At 45.9% G+C, this 19264-nt stretch overlaps 2 protein-coding genes across 13 annotated transcripts in view; one reads left to right on the top strand and one right to left on the bottom strand.

Moving 5' to 3' along the window:
* The window catches only part of large1 (LARGE xylosyl- and glucuronyltransferase 1), a 76106-nt gene extending 69303 nt beyond the window's left edge, over positions 1 to 6803 (top strand). For all 7 annotated transcript variants that reach the window (XM_086022295.1, XM_086022297.1, XM_086022294.1 and 4 more), the window contains 7 exons: positions 125 to 250; positions 1027 to 1182; positions 1953 to 2116; positions 3011 to 3289; positions 3360 to 3506; positions 3665 to 3860; positions 5490 to 6803. In XM_086022295.1, coding sequence (XP_085878421.1) covers positions 125 to 250; positions 1027 to 1182; positions 1953 to 2116; positions 3011 to 3289; positions 3360 to 3506; positions 3665 to 3860; positions 5490 to 5687 — 1266 coding nt within the window. In that variant the 3' untranslated portion in view covers positions 5688 to 6803. The remainder of the gene's footprint in view (positions 1 to 124; positions 251 to 1026; positions 1183 to 1952; positions 2117 to 3010; positions 3290 to 3359; positions 3507 to 3664; positions 3861 to 5489) is intronic.
* An 8029-nt stretch (positions 6804 to 14832) lies between these two features.
* LOC147126580 (uncharacterized) lies at positions 14833 to 18681 on the bottom strand. 6 transcript variants are annotated; one of them, XM_086022301.1, is made up of 7 exons: positions 18485 to 18681; positions 17003 to 17060; positions 16771 to 16893; positions 16428 to 16590; positions 15717 to 15808; positions 15213 to 15303; positions 14833 to 15121 (listed from the first exon to the last, which is right to left on the bottom strand). In XM_086022301.1, the coding sequence occupies exons 2-7, from the start codon at positions 17031 to 17033 to the stop codon at positions 14881 to 14883; spliced, it is 741 nt and encodes a 246-aa protein (XP_085878427.1). In that variant the 5' UTR covers positions 17034 to 17060; positions 18485 to 18681; the 3' UTR covers positions 14833 to 14880. The 6 variants fall into 6 exon arrangements, 5 of the variants coding, with proteins under 5 accessions (XP_085878427.1, XP_085878429.1, XP_085878428.1 ...); XR_015084730.1 differs by lacking the exon at positions 18485 to 18681 and having other exon boundaries at positions 15218 to 15655; positions 17003 to 18146; XM_086022303.1 differs by lacking the exon at positions 18485 to 18681 and having other exon boundaries at positions 14833 to 15118; positions 15218 to 15303; positions 17003 to 18146.
* Between the last annotated feature and the right edge of the window lie 583 nt (positions 18682 to 19264).

Consider the following 19264-nt stretch of genomic DNA (forward strand, 5'->3'; position numbering starts at 1 on the left):
CCTGTGTCATTATCATTAATCACGACTGGCTGCAAGGTCAGGTTAGCCTTTGCAATTGCGTGGGGAGGGGGGGTGGGGGTGGACTCATCTAAATTCAAGTGTGTGGATGTCTTTGTGTGTCCAGGATATCTTCAATGCTGTGATCAAACAGAACCCGTTCCTGGTTCACCAGCTGCCCTGCTTCTGGAACGTTCAGCTGTCCGACCACACCCGCTCCGAGAAGTGCTACAAAGACGTGTCGGACCTCAAGGTGAGACCCCCGCGGACGGAAGCTGCCCCAAGTGGCGCCAGGTGTTTTTACACGTTTGTGTGTGTGGACCAAGTCCACATTTGGTCATCACTCGGCTTCGGGCGATCTCGTCCCCTCGAAGGCAAAAAACATGGGAATGTAGTGTTTATAAAAAAAAAAAAACATCTCTGGGGGCGGCCATTTTGTCTTCTGTCGACTGAAAATGACATCACCACTGCTCACAACGACCGATCACGGCTGACCTCTTTCCTGAATCTGAGCCCTGATTGGTCGTTGTGAGCACTTTGGGATGTCATTTTCAGTCGACAGAAGACAAAATGGCCGCCCCCGGAAGCTGGCTAAAAACGTGGATTACCATTTATTCCACACACGCAATATTTATCAGAATGGCCCGTTTTAACCTAGTGGGCTTGCATAGAACACATTCTTGGAAAAAATATGCTTGGGTTGACTTCCACTTTAAAGATCCAATGTGCCCCCAAAGCACAGAGCGGTGCGAAATGTTAATAATGCCTTGAGGCATGAGTCAGGTCAAACTGGAAATGAGTCAATAGTTATATGAAGGTGCTTTCTGATTGATCGGCTAAGCAGGCATACAAGCACAGTCAGGAAAAGAACATCACAAGCACTGGATTGACCTCATTTACTGTATGTATTTATTTATTTTTTGATCATCCCATGTATATTCACGTGCAGTTCGCCGCATTGCATACAAACTCCCGCCTGAAAAAGCAAGCCGATCCGCCACACTCCCCCCGTCTTTGTTTTCAAACCAGGTCATCCACTGGAACTCCCCGAAGAAGCTCAGAGTCAAGAACAAGCACGTGGAGTTCTTCCGTAATCTCTACCTAACCTTCCTGGAGTACGACGGCAACCTGCTGCGCCGGGAGCTGTTCGGCTGTCCCAGCGAGGCCGATCACAACAGCGAGAATGTGAGCGCGCAACCATCAACGCGCCATTGAAATGCGGCCGTCTTGTTGTCGTCGTCGTCGCCGCCGCCGCTGGCTTGGCTGAATCCGTGAATGTGGTGGTGGGGAAAAAAAGGGAAGCTGGGTCACTGTTCGGGACGTGTCATGTTTTTATGCATAAGCCGCCTCTCAAGTGTATGTTCGTGAGGCTCAAGGCTTTGTTGGTGATGACGACGCTTGATTAGGGACTAAACGCATAGTATGGATGGAAGGGCTTGCTCCTTTGTCAACATGAATGTCTCATATTCATCATGAGGGTTGAGGGCAAGTAGCCTCTAGTCTTATTTGGGATTTATTTATTCTATTTATTTTTATTTATTTTTGCTCCCGGGCTTCCCCAAAAGTGTTTTTTTTTTTTCCCCCCCCCAATGGGAAATGCTGCTTTAAGGTTGTGTGGCACAAAAAAAACAAAAAAAAAACATTAAAGCTGCTAAGTCCCTTCCAAGGTCATTCTAAATCGTTACCAAGGTAACGGTGTAGGCAAAGCATTTACAGTCTTAAAGCAGACATGCCATTCGTCCAATAATGAAAGCAGTTCCGGCGTGCCGTAAAATATAATCGTTCACCATCTTGAAAATTCTTTTGCGGGGTCAAGAGTCAAAGGCCGCCAAGTTACATTTGTCAATTAGTCGTCAACGATCACGTTTATTAACCTTATACTTGAAATCAAAGCTTTGTAAAGCTTTTTTTTTTTTTTTTTTTTTTCCTTCTTCCCCGCCCCTCTCGCCTTGTAGCTGCAGAAGACTCTCTCCGAGCTGGACGAAGACGACCCGTGCTACGAGTTCCGCCGCGAGCGATTCACCGTCCACCGAACGCACCTCTACTTCCTCCACTACGAGTACGAAGTCACCCCCGACAACGCCGACGTCACGTTAGTGGCTCAGCTCTCCATGGACAGGTGCTCGCGTCCCGCAACAAATACCGTGGCCTTGTGAATGTGTCATGCTCTCAATTGGGAGGAGGAGGAAAAAAGAAAAAAAAAAAAAGCTAGAAAAACACTATCTCGAAAAAAAAATCAAAAAAATAAAAACAGTTGTTGTCGTGGTGCCCTCTGCTCGTATGTGAGGGAATCCCTTTTCAAGCTAGTTCTACTTGACTCAAGGTAAATACTTTTTGCATTAAATCTTTCATTTGTTTTTACGAGTGTATTTGGGTACACTTTATAATTGACTTTTCTATGCAATACATTTTAATCGAAGCATTATTTGAAGTGCAGTCTTTAATGTCCTCAATTCAAGTACATTGTTAGTGTTGTAATTGTGCGCAAAGTTTCATTGTCTTACTATAATGTTCAATGATGCTTGGCACGTCATTTTTTTTTTTTTTTTTTTTTTTTTTTTTTTCTAATTGTAGTGCTCAGATCCCCTCAAATGAGTCTGATTCCACTAGAAAGTTTAAAGGGCAGCCAAGAGTAAGCCACAAAACCTGTGTTTTAATTGGGCTTTTGCTGACGGAAAAAAACAAGTGTCGCACACTCAAAAACAAAAAAAACACAGTGTCAGAATACGAATTGTTGGCGCACTCGAGCAGAAAGCATCCAGGCGCAACTGGGGAGAAGACGGATGGACACGTTTGGGTGAACAAATAAGACGGTCCCGGCTTTTGAATTGACGACGCTGAAATACAGATGGCAGCGCGGGTTCTTTTCAAACGGGAGCAACAGAAGGGAGCTGACGGTGCGGAGGCGTACTCTGCAAGCGCACACGATTCGACCGTCCAAAGTGGAATCACGCTGCCCTATTAGCAATGGCGCCAATGTTGTAGTTGACCGTCTGCGTGGTGCGCTGCTCAGACTTCAGATGCTGGAGGCCATCTGCAAGCACTGGGAAGGCCCCGTCAGCTTGGCCCTGTACCTGTCCGACGCCGAGGCCCAGCAGTTCCTGCGCTACGCCCAGGGCTCCGAGGTGCTCATGAGCCGAGGCAACGTGGGCTACCACGTCGTCTACAAAGAAGGCCAGTTCTACCCCGTCAACCTGCTGCGAAACGTGGCCATGCGGCACGTCAACACGCCTTACATGTTCCTGTCCGATATCGATTTCTTGCCCATGTATGGCCTCTACGACTATCTCAGGTGAGTGGCAACGTTTGCCGCCGCCGTGGCCGGTCATTGACGTTGGAGCCCCTGGCGCGCGTGTTCACAGGAAGTCGGTCGCGCAACTTGACATGGCCAACACCAAGAAAGCGCTGGTGGTGCCGGCGTTCGAGACGCTGCGCTATCGCCTCTCCTACCCCAAATCCAAAGCCGAGCTGCTTTCTCAGCTGGACATGGGAACGCTTTTTACCTTCAGGTAACGGCGATGCACTAGCACAGCGGTGGAAATGAAATCTTGGAGTATCTTGCCTGACGATGGAAAAAAAAAAAAAAAAAAAAAAAAAGAGCAGCTCAACTGGGGAAAAAAATGTCGATTCCCGGAGCAGAAACTTCATTTTGACGTTTCATTGCCAGGTACCACGTGTGGACCAAAGGCCACGCCCCCACCAACTTTGCCAAATGGCGGACGGCCACCACGCCCTACCGGGTGGAGTGGGAGGCCGACTTTGAGCCCTACGTCATGGTGCGGCGGGACAGCCCCGAGTACGACCGCCGCTTCGTGGGCTTCGGCTGGAACAAGGTGGCGCACATCATGGAGCTGGATGCGCAGGTAAAACGCGCTAGCGCGCGCCCGCTAGCTCGTGGCTAGCTGCTTCCTCTCGACAGGTCTCCAGTAACGACACAGAAAGTCGCTCGATTCGTCGCTGGTTGCTTTTTGGAATTTATGGCCATTTGAGAAGTTAGGCTTCACCTACTGCTACAAACTATGGAATGTGCTAATATGTCGAAACACTGGTTGGAAGTGACACTGTCATAGCCTAATGTCATGATACGAATTCTTCAATTTCCGTCTCGGTGGCCAATCGCGATCCATAATTAAAAAAAAAAAAAAAAAAAAAAAGAAGTCAAGGTGCAGCTCCAGTCCACCGCCCATAAAATCATAACGGCAACATGTCAACACCCATCCGTCCTATCCGACAGGCACCAGGAAATAGCCTGCCACCGTGCAAACACAAATACGAGAATTTACGATTTACCGTCCCTCTTTTGTTAGGAGTTTGACCTCGGGAGAGGGCCGCTTCCTGTTGAGTGACATGCCGCTTATGTAATCGTCGGACAATGACGACTTCTTCACAGAGTTATGAATGGCTTGTTTGAGATTTTTGGAGGCTTTTCGTGCGTTTCAGTTCAAGTAATTGGACAATAAGAGACAATTCAGACTATTAACAGACTGGCTAAAAATATCCACACTCTTGCTTTCACATTAGCCTCAAAGAATAATTGCCTCTACGTTATTCTTAACTTGCTGTAAATATGAATGTGCTTGTTCAAAATTGTGTTTTTACTTTGTGTCGATTGGCATTCTCCAGGTCTTGGCAATTCTGCAAAAAATCGAGGCAACCGGTCTTTAATCGCTAATAAGAATTTCGCTGCTCCGCATTAAAGCAACACCGTGTCGTCTGACAGTTTTTGTTGATTATGGCGGCGCCGTGTGGTCAAAAGTTGTAGTGTTTTGACGAAAGTCAACCACAGTGTCGCGACATCCTGAGCTCTCGCTGGCCTGCAAGTCGGACTGAATGACATTTCTATCGCCAGTGGCTGTGTGAAAGATGAATAGCGACGAGGTCACCAATCTAATTTTGTTCAAACAATACTTTTGGTTCATTTTGGGGCTCCTGCCATGACGCCATTAATAGCACGTTCGAATCGATTTCCGTCCTTATGGCGAAAGGAGGAAGTCACATATGCCGTAAAGCAATTGGGGGCATTTGTATTTTTTTTGTGTGCCAGGGTTACTCCCTCCCTTCTCAAATTTGCTTGGTGCCAGTAAAAACCATACAGACCCCCACAAGCCGTGACAAAAGTCCCATTCAACGAGTGGTAAGTCAATGTTTCATCAAAATGTGAATTTTTATTTTTTATTTTTTTTTTATTTAGGTGGAATACTTGCCCAGTGTTGCTTTAAATATTGCTGGCCTGATAACATATTTGCTCAAGTCATTTTTGGAAAACAACAGTCCAGTTAGTCTGGCTTCCTCCTATTTTTCGCAAACACGCATGTTTGCGCAGTCCAGGATGTACCCCACCTCACTCAAGTCAGCAGGGGGGGGTAAATTCCAGCTCAGCCGCGACCCCAATGAGGACCCGCCTTCGAGAAAATGGATGACCAGACTTAGAATCCAGCCACTAATAAGAGCTTGTAACCTTGTTCTTATTCCCCCCCCTCCTCTCGCCACAGGAATACGAATTTGTGGTCCTACCCAACGCGTACATGATCCACATGCCGCACGCGCCCAGCTTCGACATCACCAAGTTCCGCTCCAACAAACAGTACCGGGTCTGCCTCAAGACCCTCAAGGAGGAGTTCCAGCAGAACATGTCGCGGCGCTACGGCTTCGCCGCCCTTAAGTACATGACTGCCGAGAACAACAGCTAGCCGCTGCCGGCCCTCGCCACCCCCGGGCCGTGACTGACTCGGGGAAACCATTTGGAGTGAGGAGGGGGGTGGTTGTATTTGCTACGAGGGTACGAAGCAGGGCGCGGAAATGGCGGCCCCTCGCCAGGTCGGCGGAGCCGACTCTGACCTTCCGCAAAAACGTTGACCTCAAGTGCGGCGCGGACGGATCGGAGCTTTCGCTGCGGGATCCGGGAAGTAGTCACCTCCGCGTCCCAGTGCCACGACCACACGTCAAAAGCATTTTTTTTTTTTTTTTTTTTTTTTTTCCCACCCCTCCGGACGTCAAATGGGCGAGGATCCGGACGAGTCAAGCGAGCAGCCGGCCAACGGGCTGCGGGTACAAATCACGATCTCTCCTCCTCATTTGGATGGGCAGGGAAAATGGGCGGGCGAGTGTAAGCGTCCTCCAGTGTCGTGCGCGCGTGTGAGCATTTGCAATCAAAGCCACTCTGTTGGCTACAAACACACTTTGACTGCTTTCCACTATTTCGCCTTTGCCTCCAGTTTGATGACATGCAAGTACCAATGCCATTCCCCCCGCCCCGCCCCCCCCTTTCTTTCTTCCTCCTACATGCTGATGTTTATTTAGAGGTTGCTAAAGCCCGCGCTCGACGAAATAATGAGGTCCGAAGGGCAGCAAAACGAGTCTAAATACTTCTAAAGTCTTTACATTTGGCTAGGATCTGATGCGATCCAATGCCTCCAGATAGATTGTGCTCCATTTTAATTAGTTTCAATATGAATTGAATAATGTGTTTATCCTTGTGCTTGGAGCATTTCAGTTTTTTTTTTTGTTGTTGTTGTTGTTGTTTTTTTTACATATTTTATTTGATCTTACTTTAAACCCTTTTTACATTTTATTTTTACTGTTATTAAACTAGAGGCCACACTCCCCCTTCTTTTTTTCCCCCTCAATCACCAGAAAAAGATGCAGAAGAGCCTCCATGCAAGTGCGTGTGTGTTTGTGTGTGTGTGTGTATATATGTCCAGTATGTTGTGTGTGTGTGTGCGCGCGTGCGAGAGAGATTCTGACGTGTGCGACGTGAACGGAGGGCTGACGGATGCTGCTACCTGAATAAAAGTAAAAGTGTCAAACACCGTTTCTCGCTGTTGTCATGGAAACACTTGCCACTCACTCAACTGCGCTATGGCATCATGGGAACTGTTGTCACGCAAGGCGCAGCGCGGCTGAAGGCCATCCTGTCTCTTTTCGACCCACTTTGTCGTCCTTTTGGTAGCTCGGTGGGAGTTCTTCGTTTGCCGTCCACAGCCCTCAAAGTGCAGCCCCGCTATAGGAGAAAAATTATATTTAGACTGCAGCCCAGTTCGTCAGCTCCCTGGTGCCCACGAGTCCCCACAGGGGGCGTCCCTGACTCAAACCTCTATTCATGTAACTCCCACAACACTCTTCTTTTATCAGTCTCTTAAAGGGAAGCCAAAGGTGGGGAACGGTTTTTCCTCTTGTGATCATTTGTGAGTTCAGTTTTGTGGGGGGGGGGGGGGGGTTTCACCTTTTTGAAACCGTGAGCTACTTTTTGGGTTCGGATTAATGGGAAAGGGCAAATTTGGTCAAGGGCTTCTCATTGTATGTGGTTATTAATGAGTCATCAAGCAATCATTTGTAGTTTTTGTGAGCAGATGAACCCACCAAATACAGACCCACAGTCAAAAGTCTGATCAATTGGCTTATTGTTAGCGTTAGCGGGAGCAAATATTACCGCTACTAAAACGGACAATGGTTTGAACCTGACCTCTGAAATTGTCATCATGATTTTGTGCTGGAAGATTTTCACGATTGCTCTCTGCCTTTTTCTTTCTGGACATGTCATCTTATCATTGCTCTTTGTACTTAGACACCCCCCCCCCCCTTTTTTTTTTTTTTTCCACATTTCCTTTTATTTTCTTTGTGCTCATGTTATCTTTTACACAGAAGCTTCGAAAGTCACAAAAGTACAGAAGCTGTTTGTCCATCCACAAGATCATCTGTAAGGTCAGGGCACGAGGTTTATCATCCAACTTTACGCACTCAAACCGTATTGCCGCCGCGCTTGTTTACAGAATTGTCCGAAATGTTAAGGGGTGTGTCTTTTTAGCGTATCGCCAGGAAAGTCCGCAACCGAGAGCCACTCAAGCGTGGACCACAAGTAAGTAATAATTCATGTCCCCATTCGCTATCTTATTCAAATTTCCAGTTTTAAAGAGCGTCTCGTTAAAGCACTACAGAAGACACGACATCCATCACATCTCCAAGCTTAAGACGCGCCTGCTTAGATGTTAAATGTGGTGGTCTCTGGTGGCCCCGACAGCCCCCCCAAACACAACCACCACCCCCTCCCCCATCGTCTCTGCCTCGGGCCAGCTGCGGTTTGAAGTCGCTCATCAAACGCTAATCGCTGTGGATTTCGTTAGCTCTCTCCGGGGGAACCGAATTGCGTTTATTCGCACGCCCCGCGACCCCCCCCCCCCCAACCCCCCAATGGTACATTCGGACAGCCGCCGTTTCTCAAAACTGCACACTTGCGCTCATTTAGAGCCAAAATGAGAAGTGTTTGTAATGTACAGCAAATCTTATGATTGGGCTTTATTTCACTTATATGGCTGTCTGAACTTTTTTTGGGAGCCAAGCACTTATTTATTTTATTACTTTACTTTTATTATTTTATTCGTATTTTTTAATTCAAAGCCACAGGCGGCTAACGTGCATGCTCGCCAGCTTCTGTGGTATTCTGACAAACTCCGGTTTTGACACAGGGTGGCAAATGTGTGCTACGTCATCATCACTAACACGTAAACTGTCCGAAACGCTTGCCAGCTCCTGAAATAAAAACGTGCACTTAAAGAAACGTGCAAGTGGCGCGTGTAAGCAGGCAAATTGCTTAACCATGCTCACAATCTGATCAATTTAGCCAAACGAAAGTAATCTACAAAGGCCGCTCCCGCAGCCTCATATGCAGCCAACATTACAACCATAAGCCCCAACGTAGCGTTTTTTGACGTATGTTTTTGTTCATAAAGCAGAATTTTGCCTTGATGATAAAAATATATCAATACAAATGTGCCCAATGCTGTGGGTCAGGGCGTTTTAGGCCAGGTACATTTAAGAATATCACCAAGAATGTAATTTAGTTTAAAATATATCATATATATTACCACTAAAACAATTGGATATTTTATTTGTATGTACAATTTTTTTTTTCAATAATTAGAAGAAAATAAGGTGATAGGTGGTAGATTTACTTCATTTAATTAAATCTGTAGGGCTTAGTAATAAAAAAAATAAAAAAAAACATAAACTATCATATATCTAATCATATTCATGAAAATCTCAATACGTGCACACGTCAGTGCTATCTAGTTGAATGTCAAGCCCATCTTTGAAAACAAACGATTGAAATTGATTCCCCCCCCCCCCCCAGTTATGGATGCAACTGTGTACACGTTGAGTCCATCTTGTCTACACTGATTTCTTTTTTTTTTTTTTTTTTTTTTTTGTCTTAGTTCAATTGGAAGGGCCAGACTGTACAAATGTGCAACGTTTGTTTTGTGAATTTCATCAAGTGAGCCGAAGTGACATGCTCACTGTCCACACTGAAAAGTTGCTCAAACTGAGCGGGAGGAAAGGTAAGTACATTTTTATTTTATTTTTTTGCTCACAAGAAGCTGTGTGCAGTGGAGGGGTTTTTGGGTGGTCTCAGTCGGTGATCAACACAAATAGTTTTGTTGACATTGTTTAGCGCGGCGTTGTGTGCAATGTTGCCCCACTCAGCCTCCGTAGCAGCCTGCTCCTCCTGGAAGCCGATTGGTCCCTCAATCTCCGGTCCCTTCTCCAGGTTTTTTCTGCAAAGCCCGCCCAAATGGAGTTTGGAGTGTTTTTTTTTTTTTTGTCTTGCCTGGTTTGGTGTTTGCATTTTGTCAGTTGTTGAGACTCTTTTGTGAATGAAGGGCTATACAAATACAAATGACTTATTGCAGGTTGGCAAAGGGAAGGCAGGACAAGCTCACAACACACACGGAGATTGAACAAGTGTTTTGGTTGAACATTGTACTCCACTTGTATGTTGATTTATTTTTCTTTTTTTTCAAAATGTCTGTTTTCTGCGAAATTGTACTGTCCCCCCATGTTTGATGTTGCCGAGTGGAGTGGGTCCACCAGACCAGGGTAATGAAAGCAGCAAAGACACCATTGAAATCAAAGAGAAAAATGCTAGCAGTCCACTCGTCGTCGTTGCAGTGTCAAGAGGCCGCTTGGGACACAAAGTCGAACCAGGAAAAAGTAGAAATGCACAAAAGCAGTCAATGTGGTGTCTTTTGTTGAGTGGAGGAGGAGCCTGATGAATGGAAAGGCGGGCGGAGGTAACAAAACGCACGGAAAATGAATATACAAGGGACACTAACTACAAATGTTTATTTTTTGGTTGCAGGGCTCGGATGGAGCTGGCCAACTCTTACAGGGAGAGTATGTTTTTCTTCTCTCTGTCACTAACTCACTGGGTGTGCACTGACTAACACTGACAGCGTTTTGTACCGATTCGTGGGTCAAGGCAGGTTGGAATAACGTGAAATATTGTTTTGACAGGTTTGTATTTTATTTTGTCTGAAGCAACATGTAAAGCTTCCTTTTGTATGTTCCAAATGTGCCTCTGTACTTGAATTAAAATTGAATTGTGAAATGGTGTCAAGTTGTTTATTTTAAAGGAGTCAACCCAAACATATTTTTTTCAAGAATGTTCCCAGCAGGCCCAAAAGTTGAAACAGGACATTCTGATTAATTTTGCGTTTATGGAATCTAAATTAAGCTGCAAAATGCACTCATTTTTAGCCATCTCTCGGTGCGGCCATTTTGTCGACTGAAAATGGCATCGCGACTGCTGACAACGGCCAATCACGGCTGACCTGTTCTCTGAATCTGAGCCGCGATTGATCGTTGTCAGCATATGTTTGGGTTTACTTCTGCTTTAACGTTGGGGAGGGAGTATTTGTAACCATGTTGAATAAAAATGCCCGTGCAGAGTGGCTTCTTACTAAACATTCCATAAGGCATTGTTAAAATAAAATGCCAAAGTTGCAACACGACTAAAATGTAGTCAAACATAATGGTTTAGTATTTATAGGTCATATGCAAGGTCATTTTTATTTTTTTAATTGATTCAGGACATTTACAGTAAAACAGAATTATCCTAAACCCAAAAAGTGTAGATGGCAAGTGAAGCGCTGAACAAAAATTACCCCGTTTTGCATATTAAAATGACTAAATCTTAAGAAATAAAGGAGAAATAAAAGCAAGCAAACCTACATAGCAATTTTAAATGTAGTTATTTCTTTATGTACATGCAAAAAGCCACCAGGAAATGTCATGCTGTTAAAGGGGAGAAAGTTAGTTTCCACATGTTGATTGCATTGGAAGGAATTTCAGCGTTAGGATTAGTAACAGACAGTGCACATTTCAATGGTTAACGGTGGATTTATACATAGCACGGTTAGGGTTAGGTACATACATTGCACAGACATTTATACATGAAGCGATGTGGCGGGGCTCGTACCCTGGACCTCAGGTATACGAACCCCAGACGAAATCCTCTCGACTACCGAGGAGCTGAGGACGACCGCCGCTCCTCGTCTATTCATCCTCAATTATTGAACGCGGGCGCCACTTGGAGCTCGACAAAGGTAAAAGTGTGCAGCGACCGGCCAACCGCCACAGCCACCGTGGTCGAGTGGTTGACTTTACAGTGCGGCAAAGCCTCGGACCCTGGTGCGAATCCCCGTGCCTCCAGAACAGACTGCGAGGCCGAAGACTTTGACTTTCATCCGCATATGTACATGGGATGCACATTAAGTATTGGAAAATTGTCCAAGTGTTAAAGTTGTTATTTTTTTGGGTTAGTTAAAATGATGTGGGCGTGACCTCAACTAGTGCCGCCCACCTGGGGCCCCGCCCACCTGGCGCCAAAAAAAACCACTACCCTACTATAGTCTTTCTAAAACACAACAACAATGACAATAGATCTAAAGAGAATAAAAATAACACTAGTAGGGTAGGGGGGCGGCCTCCCCTACCCTACTAGCGTCTCCCTTATGTGTCTATTGTTATTATTATTGTTGTTATTATTATTGTCAGTAAGAAAGACACTTGGGGTTGTAGACACCCTACTAGTGTCTCTCTATTGTTGTTGTTATTATTACTGTCAATAAGGGAGACGCTGGTAGGGTAGGGGCCGGCCTTCGGCCGGCCCCTACCCTACTTGTGTCTATTGTTATTATTATTGTCAATGAGAAAGACACTAGTAGGGTGGGGGCCGGCCGAAGGCCGGCCCCCACCCTACTAGTGTCTCTCTATTGTTATTGTTGTTATTACTGTCAATAAGAAAGACACTAGTAGGGTGGGGGCCGGCCGAAGGCCGGCCCCTACCCTACTTGTGTCTATTGTTATTATTATTGTCAATGAGAAAGACACTAGTAGGGTGGGGGCCGGCCTTCGGCCGGCCCCCACCCTACTAGTGTCTCTCTTTTGTTATTGTTGTTATTACTGTCAATAAGAAAGACACTAGTAGGGTGGGGGCCGGCCAAAGGCCGGCCCCTACCCTACTTGTGTCTATTGTTATTATTATTGTCAATGAGAAAGACACTAGTAGGGTGGGGGCCGGCCGAAGGCCGGCCCCCACCCTACTAGTGTCTCTCTATTGTTATTGTTGTTATTACTGTCAATAAGAAAGACACTAGTAGGGTGGGGGCCGGCCGAAGGCCGGCCCCTACCCTACTTGTGTCTATTGTTATTATTATTGTCAATGAGAAAGACACTAGTAGGGTGGGGGCCGGCCGAAGCCGGCCCCCACCCTACTAGTGTCTCTCTATTGTTATTGTTGTTATTACTGTCAATAAGAAAGACACTAGTAGGGTGGGGGCCGGCCGAAGGCCGGCCCCCACCCTACTAGTGTCTCTCTAATTATTACTGTCAATAAGGGAGACGCTGGTAGGGTAGGGGCCGGCCTTCGGCCGGCCCCTACCCTACCAGCGTCTTTCTATTGTTATTGTTATTATTACTGTCAATAAGGGAGACGCTGGTAGGGTAGGGGGCCGGCCTTCGGCCGGCCCCCTACCCTACCAGCGTTATTATTATTCTCTTTAGATCTATTGTCATTGTTGTGTTTTAGAAAGACTATAGTAGGGAAGTGAGTTTTTCTGGCGCCAGGTGGGCGGGGCCCCAGGTGGGCGGCACTGGTTGAGGTCACGCCCACATCATTCTAACTAACCCAAAAAAATAACAACTTTAACACTTATCCAATATTTAATGTGCATCCCATGTACATATGTGGATGAAGGTCAAAGTCTTCGGCCTCGCAGTCTGTTCTGGAGGCACGGGGATTCGCACCAGGGTCCGAGGCTTTGCCGCACTGTAAAGTCAACCACTCGACCACGGTGGCTGTGGCGGTTGACCGGTCGCTGCACACTTTTACCTTTGTCGAGCTCCAAGTGGCGCCCGCGTTCAATAATTGAGGATGAATAGACGAGGAGCGGCGGTCGTCCTCAGCTCCTCGGCAGTGGAGAGGATTTCGTCTGGGGTTCGTACACCTGAGGTCCAGGGTACGAGCCCCGCCATACCGCGTCATGTATAAATGTCTGTGCAATGCATGTACCTAAAAATAACCCTAACCCTAACCTGCGATGTGTGTGACCGACTCTATGATACTTACAATGTCTGCTACTAATCCTAACGCTGAAATCCATCCTTTCCAATTAACATGTGGTAACTGTCTGTCTCTTATTTAACAGTGTAACTTTTCCTGTTAGCTGTTTGTATGTACATAATCAAATAAACCATTTTTTTTTTAAGCTCAGGAACACACAATAAGAAATAACTACATTTAAAAATGCTATATAGGCTTGCTTGCTTTGCGCAGCAGGTATGCGGATTTGAGCTCTCGTCCAACATAATTGCAATCAGTGTCACTAAGCACCCGACCACGGCGGAAACGGGACAATGCGACCCCCGTCACACTTTTGACTTGACGAGCCGGATGTAGCGAGCGCAGCTCGAGACGTTCGCCTGTCGATGATGAACGGACGGGAGGCGGTAAACACAGCAGAGCCCCGCAGTAACCGTAACGTGTCATGCAACCGAACCGAACCGCCTGTCTCTCTCCAACGTGTGTACTGTGTATTTACAGTATATTTTGACAGTGCAATAATTGGAGGTTGGTCTGTGCGGGATGTGTTCCTTTCCTTTTTTTTGCCATCTCTACCCCTTAACTGGGAAAACAATTATCAGTATTATTGTCCTGTGTGAATTGCACTTTGCAATGCACACAAGTGTGCGCAGTGTAATGAGGAATAACTTTTTCAACAAAATAATTTTTCAGGATTTTCGCAGGTAACAACAAATCAAATTGAATGCACTTCAGTACTAATGTACAGTACTAGTAATTTCTATCCCCCCCCCACCTAATTCCACCTAAGTTAGGGGGTTATTTTTCCTGAAAACGGGTCTCCGCCGGCACCATACTGGAAATAGTCGGGTGGCTTAATTCAAAAACAAAATCTCTACGTCCCACCCCGTTTCAGTCGATGGAAGACATTGACAGCAGAGTTGTATTGTTCCAATTACACGCGCACAATTTTGAAAAAAACTCTCTAAAAGTCCTAACTGAGGCTACGGAAGCGAGGTCTGTTGGGAGCACAGAATGAATTAAGGTGACAAACTTAGTTGTATAAAACGTCCATGTTAAGAACGCGTGTTAAGCCTCGAGTTGGGCAATAAGCTGACGTATATCGCAACGTTTAGTAACATTGCCCGCCAAATCCTAGAGGGCCTACTAAATGAGCCGTCCGACATTTTGCCTCCAGCGCCATAGTGTGTGGATGTTAAAAAAAAAAAAAAAAAAATCCAGGATTTGCGCAATTCTGGTCCAGCCAAATATGATTACGAGGGAAACGAAGCTGTTCATCAAAAGGTCGGAGAATATTGGCTATTTTGGAATTTTGATGGTATTAAAGGGTTCATTCGGCCTTCTGCGGAAATTCGGGCAACGTCACCTACGTAGGAACGGATCTCGTTCACAACCCGACGACCTCTTCATTTGTCACTTTTATTCTCAAATCAACGGACCACTCAAAACCACGACAATTTTAATTAATTCAAGCACAAAGAGACATTTGGAAGATACAAAAGGAAGCGTTACATGTCGCTCCGGACAAAATAAAATACAAACATGTCAAAACAATATTTTTTGCAGCATTGTGGCCTGAACGCACAGCTCAGTCCAAAAATCCCCATGAAGCAGTTAGTGCACACCCAGTGAATTAGTGACAGAGGAGACACAGGCACACCAAGTGGAAGAAGAAAGAAATATACTCTCCCTGTTACGTTGACCCTTTGCTCTCCAAGCGCCGTCGGCTCCTCCTCCACGCTGCTGCTGCTGCAACAACATCAAAAATAGAATATTTTGTTCTGCAAGGCAGGGAAGAACGGACAACGGCGACATGACACGACTCATGACGGGCGAAGACCTCACGATGGGTTGACGTCGACTGCCGGGCTCACATGCTGGTGATCGGTGGCCATGTGCTTTGGGACCCGGGGTCTGGCTCCTCGTCCACCCTGGAACAACAAGTCAAGTGCATTCGTGGAGCCCTTGGAGGAAAAGCCACCGTGGACACAGCTTAGCCACACCCCCCTCAACAGCACCCCGTGAAGTGAACGCAGACGGCGGAAGGAACCCGTTCCCGGATGAGCGGGCGCCAACATTTCACACAAATGTCAACGACGAGCAACACGAGACTATTTCACGAGTTGGAACACAACAGGCGGACTTCTTCAGCGGAGCGGTTCTTCCTCAGGACGTCGCCCACCCGACCGACGCAGAAGAGTCCGCAGCGACGCATCTCGGGGAATGATTACCCTGGTCCGGCCGTTCTCGATGCCTCTTGGCCCAACCCACTCCACGGCCGCCCTGTAACACAGCCCGCAAGTAAATCAACCAGAGATGAAAATGGAGGAAACATGAACCGTACAGCAGTGGTAGGCGGCGACTCCGCCGGACGAGGGCTGCGCGCAGGTCCAGTTCCTCTCGCTACTGCTCGTCCGGTCTGGTGCCTCGGCGACCCTGAAACACAGAGCGACGGTTTGTGTTTCACAACTGTTCATGAGCCTCATCTGGGGGATTTTGGTGCCTCTCGCCCATCCCACTCCACCTGGCAACATCAAACACGGGGGACAGTACAATTTCACGGTAAACAGACATTTTGAAAAAAAAAAAAAAAAAAAAAACATACAAGTGGAGTACAATGTTCAACCAAAACACTTGTTCAATCTCCATGCGTGTTGTGAGCTTGTCCAGCCTTCCCTTTGCCAACCTGCAATAAGTCATTTGTATTCGTATAGCCCTTCATTCGCAAAAAGAGTTTCAACAGCTGACGAAATGCAAACACCAAACCAGGCAAGGAAAAAAAAAAAAAAAAAAAAAAAACACTCCAAACTCCATATGGGCGGGCTTCGCAGAAGAAACCTGGAGAAGGGACCGGAGATTGAGGGGCCAATCGGCTTCCAGGATGAGCAGGCTGCTGCGGAGGCTGAGTGGGGCAACATTGCACACAACGCCGCGCTAAACAATGTCAACAAAACTACACGAGACTCCATTTCATGATCCTCACCACCTGGCCCTGTCAATCAACGCAGAATCCGAAACGGCGACGCCCCCCCCCCCCCCCGGGGATGCGGTTCACCTGCCATCTTGTCCCGCTCGCTCGCTGCAGAACCCGCACAGCAAAAGCATCACACGGAGTGTCACCGATTTGATCTCGGTCGGCTTCCCTCGCTCGGCCTTTCCTGCCGTCCGACGGTTCTCGGGGGCTGCCGGACCATCCCGCTCCACCGCCATACGACAACCTGCAGAGTCATCAACACAGGAAAAAGGGCATTAAAAACAGACTAACAACAACAAAACGTATGAAAGACAAGTGCCGATTGGGTATTTGTGTTGATCACCGACTGAGACCACCCAAAAAACCCTCCACTGCACACAGCTTCTTGTGAGCAAAAAAATAAAGAAAATAAAAATGTACTTACCTTTCCTCCCGCTCAGTTTGAGCAACTTTTCAGTGTGGACAGTGAGCATGTCACTTCGGCTCACTTGATGAAATTCACAAAACAAACGTTGCACATTTGTACAGTCTGGCCCTTCCAATTGAACTAAGACAAAAAAAAAAAAAAAGAAATCAGTGTAGACAAGATGGACTCAACGTGTACACAGTTGCATCCATAAATGCCAAACGAGCTGAAAGTGTAGACTTATTTTTACCTGGTCTGAGGTCCTCCTGCTTGCTTTGCATTTAAGGATCCTGCATTCGTTTTTAGTTCTACAAATAATAGACAGAAATTACGTTGAGAACTCAACATGATATTTTTGTAATAATTACAGATAGCAAATAGACTGGCAGTTTCTGACCAAAAAAAAAAAAGCATGCGAGTGTTTAAAGCCGCTGTTGGAACTACACCGTTGTGGTTGAAGTAGCATTAAACAGAATCCGTGAAATTTCTTTAAAAATACTTATCGGCACTCTGCCTCATGTTAGTTATACAGATACATAAGAGCATTCATATTTTCATTTTAGCATAATTTACCTTAGCGTGGACAGATAATCCAAGTTTCAGTCCAAAAATGGCAGCGTAGCGAGAGGCGTCGCTTAGTCGTCCAAATAGGATGAAGTGTCCCCTCCGACCGGAAACCAGAGAAACGAATGCTTGCAAAAAGGTTTGGCGGAGTGCGTCTGTCTTTTTTTATTTCATTATTTTAAACCGGCAGTATTAGAATATAGTTGCGATTTTGGAGGTTCAAACTTTCATCCATTCATTCATTCGACTGACACGTGATTGTTTTTCCTCAACAGCTAAAGGGGCAATAAATGGAGATAATGACGACTAGTAACACGGCAAACTGTACGTGAGCGTCTGTTTCGAAAGATAACGTTTAGTGGTCTGATAACGGAGATATTGAGGAGGAGATAGCATTCAGGGTTAAAAATCCACGTTTCGCGGAAGGTTAATAAGCTCAGACGTAGCACTTAAAATGTCACTTACTGATTTGGAAAGGTCAACCAGTTCATGTCCAATCCAAATAAATGCCTCCTGCGCTCATCTGCGGCAACATAATAACGCGAGTGCTCAAAGTGCTTGCGGAATAGCAACGGATGTGCAAGTGTCCCCTCCGCAGTATTAGAATATAATTGCGATTTTGGAGTATTTGGAGAGGAAAGGGTTTAAATGCAATTCGTGACAATCGGCTTTGTTAGACAAAAACACACTCTCAAATGTTGCAAAACACCCAAAGAAAGTACATTGCACATTGGTGAATAACCCACCACATTAATACAAACACATATGGGGGGGGGGGGTCTTACAAATAGGCCTACCCCAGATTAGGCAGTGACCCCCCCCCTTCAAAAAAAAAAAAAAAAAAAAGCATTTCAGACCCTGACAGTAAACTTCATAAGACCAGGAAAAAAAACAGTTGGATACCCCCTGAAATAAAAATACACCATATTCAATAAACCTGACAGTTCAATTGCCAAGTACAAAGCCGTTACATGTCATTAAAAAAAAAATGAAAAAAGCTGGCCAGCTTTAAAACAAACAAACAAAACATGTGAAATTGTAACAGAATAATTCAAACAAAATAAAGTGGATGGCGACGTGCTGTGCTCAAGCGCTGTTGCTTCCCTCAAGTGTCCAAATCCTGCAACAAACAAAATGTCGACAAACATTTGCTCGTCTGTTCACTTACCCGAGAAGAGGCCGCGCACTGACGTGCTGTGTTCAAACCGCGACCGCGGTTGCGTCCCTCAAGTGTACAAAAATCTTGCAACAAGCAAAATGCCAGCGAAAGAAATGACGACAAACATTTGCTCGTGCGTTCACTTGCCCGGTCGGCCGCCATCTTGCCATACCCGTTGCATGCACTGATTCAACTCGTGCACACCTGCCGCCAAATCACCGGTAGGCCTGACGTCACGTCCGCCAATCCAAGCCTATGTTTTTTTTTTTTTTTTTTTTTGCTTATTCAACTGCGCTTTGCACACCAGCGCCACCCAGTGGCACGTCATGATGACTGCTTTGGCTTACCGTGGAAAATATGAGTCAGGCCGTTGTCATTTATTGGAGAACAAAAGCTGGTCCAAACTTCCCGAGCCTCCTACTCGCCTCATGAGTTTATTTTATTTCATTAAACGGGGAGAGGGAAATACTAGCAAAATGATGCTTTGAGTCACCAATGGACTGACATGTTTAGGAATTCAATCAAACTTGGCTAAAAAGCATCAAATGAAAACACCAAATAGTGTTACACTGAAAAATAGCGCCATCTACTGCATCTGAGTAGTAGTGGAAAAATATTCGTATCCGAAGTAATTTAAAGTCTGACCATTTTAACACACAAACCTGTATGTAGTGTCGTATGAGGACATAATGATGTGTGTGTTTTTTTCATATTTTTTTTTCATCATGCACAAACACACACGGGAACACACACACATGAATCATTGGTTTGATCTGCCTTCATTCCGAG

The sequence above is a fragment of the Filicampus tigris genome, chromosome 22 (genome assembly GCF_054856515.1).
Source record: "Filicampus tigris isolate MCC_2025a chromosome 22, RoL_Ftig_1.0, whole genome shotgun sequence".
NCBI classification, from domain to species: Eukaryota; Metazoa; Chordata; class Actinopteri; order Syngnathiformes; family Syngnathidae; genus Filicampus; species Filicampus tigris.

What these genes read in the sequence shown, in the direction of transcription:
- LOC147126580 (XM_086022301.1), bottom strand. Translation starts at nt 17,033, where the DNA reads ATGCAAAGCAAGCAGGAGGACCTCAGACCAG. An exon ending in CAAACTGAGCGGGAGGAAAG is followed by an intron (nt 16,591 to 16,770) that starts GTAAGTACATTT and finishes ATGACTCTGCAG; the next exon opens with GTTGTCGTATGGCGGTGGAG. An exon ending in CGAGCGGGACAAGATGGCAG is followed by an intron (nt 15,809 to 16,427) that starts GTGAACCGCATC and finishes TCTGTGTTTCAG; the next exon opens with GGTCGCCGAGGCACCAGACC.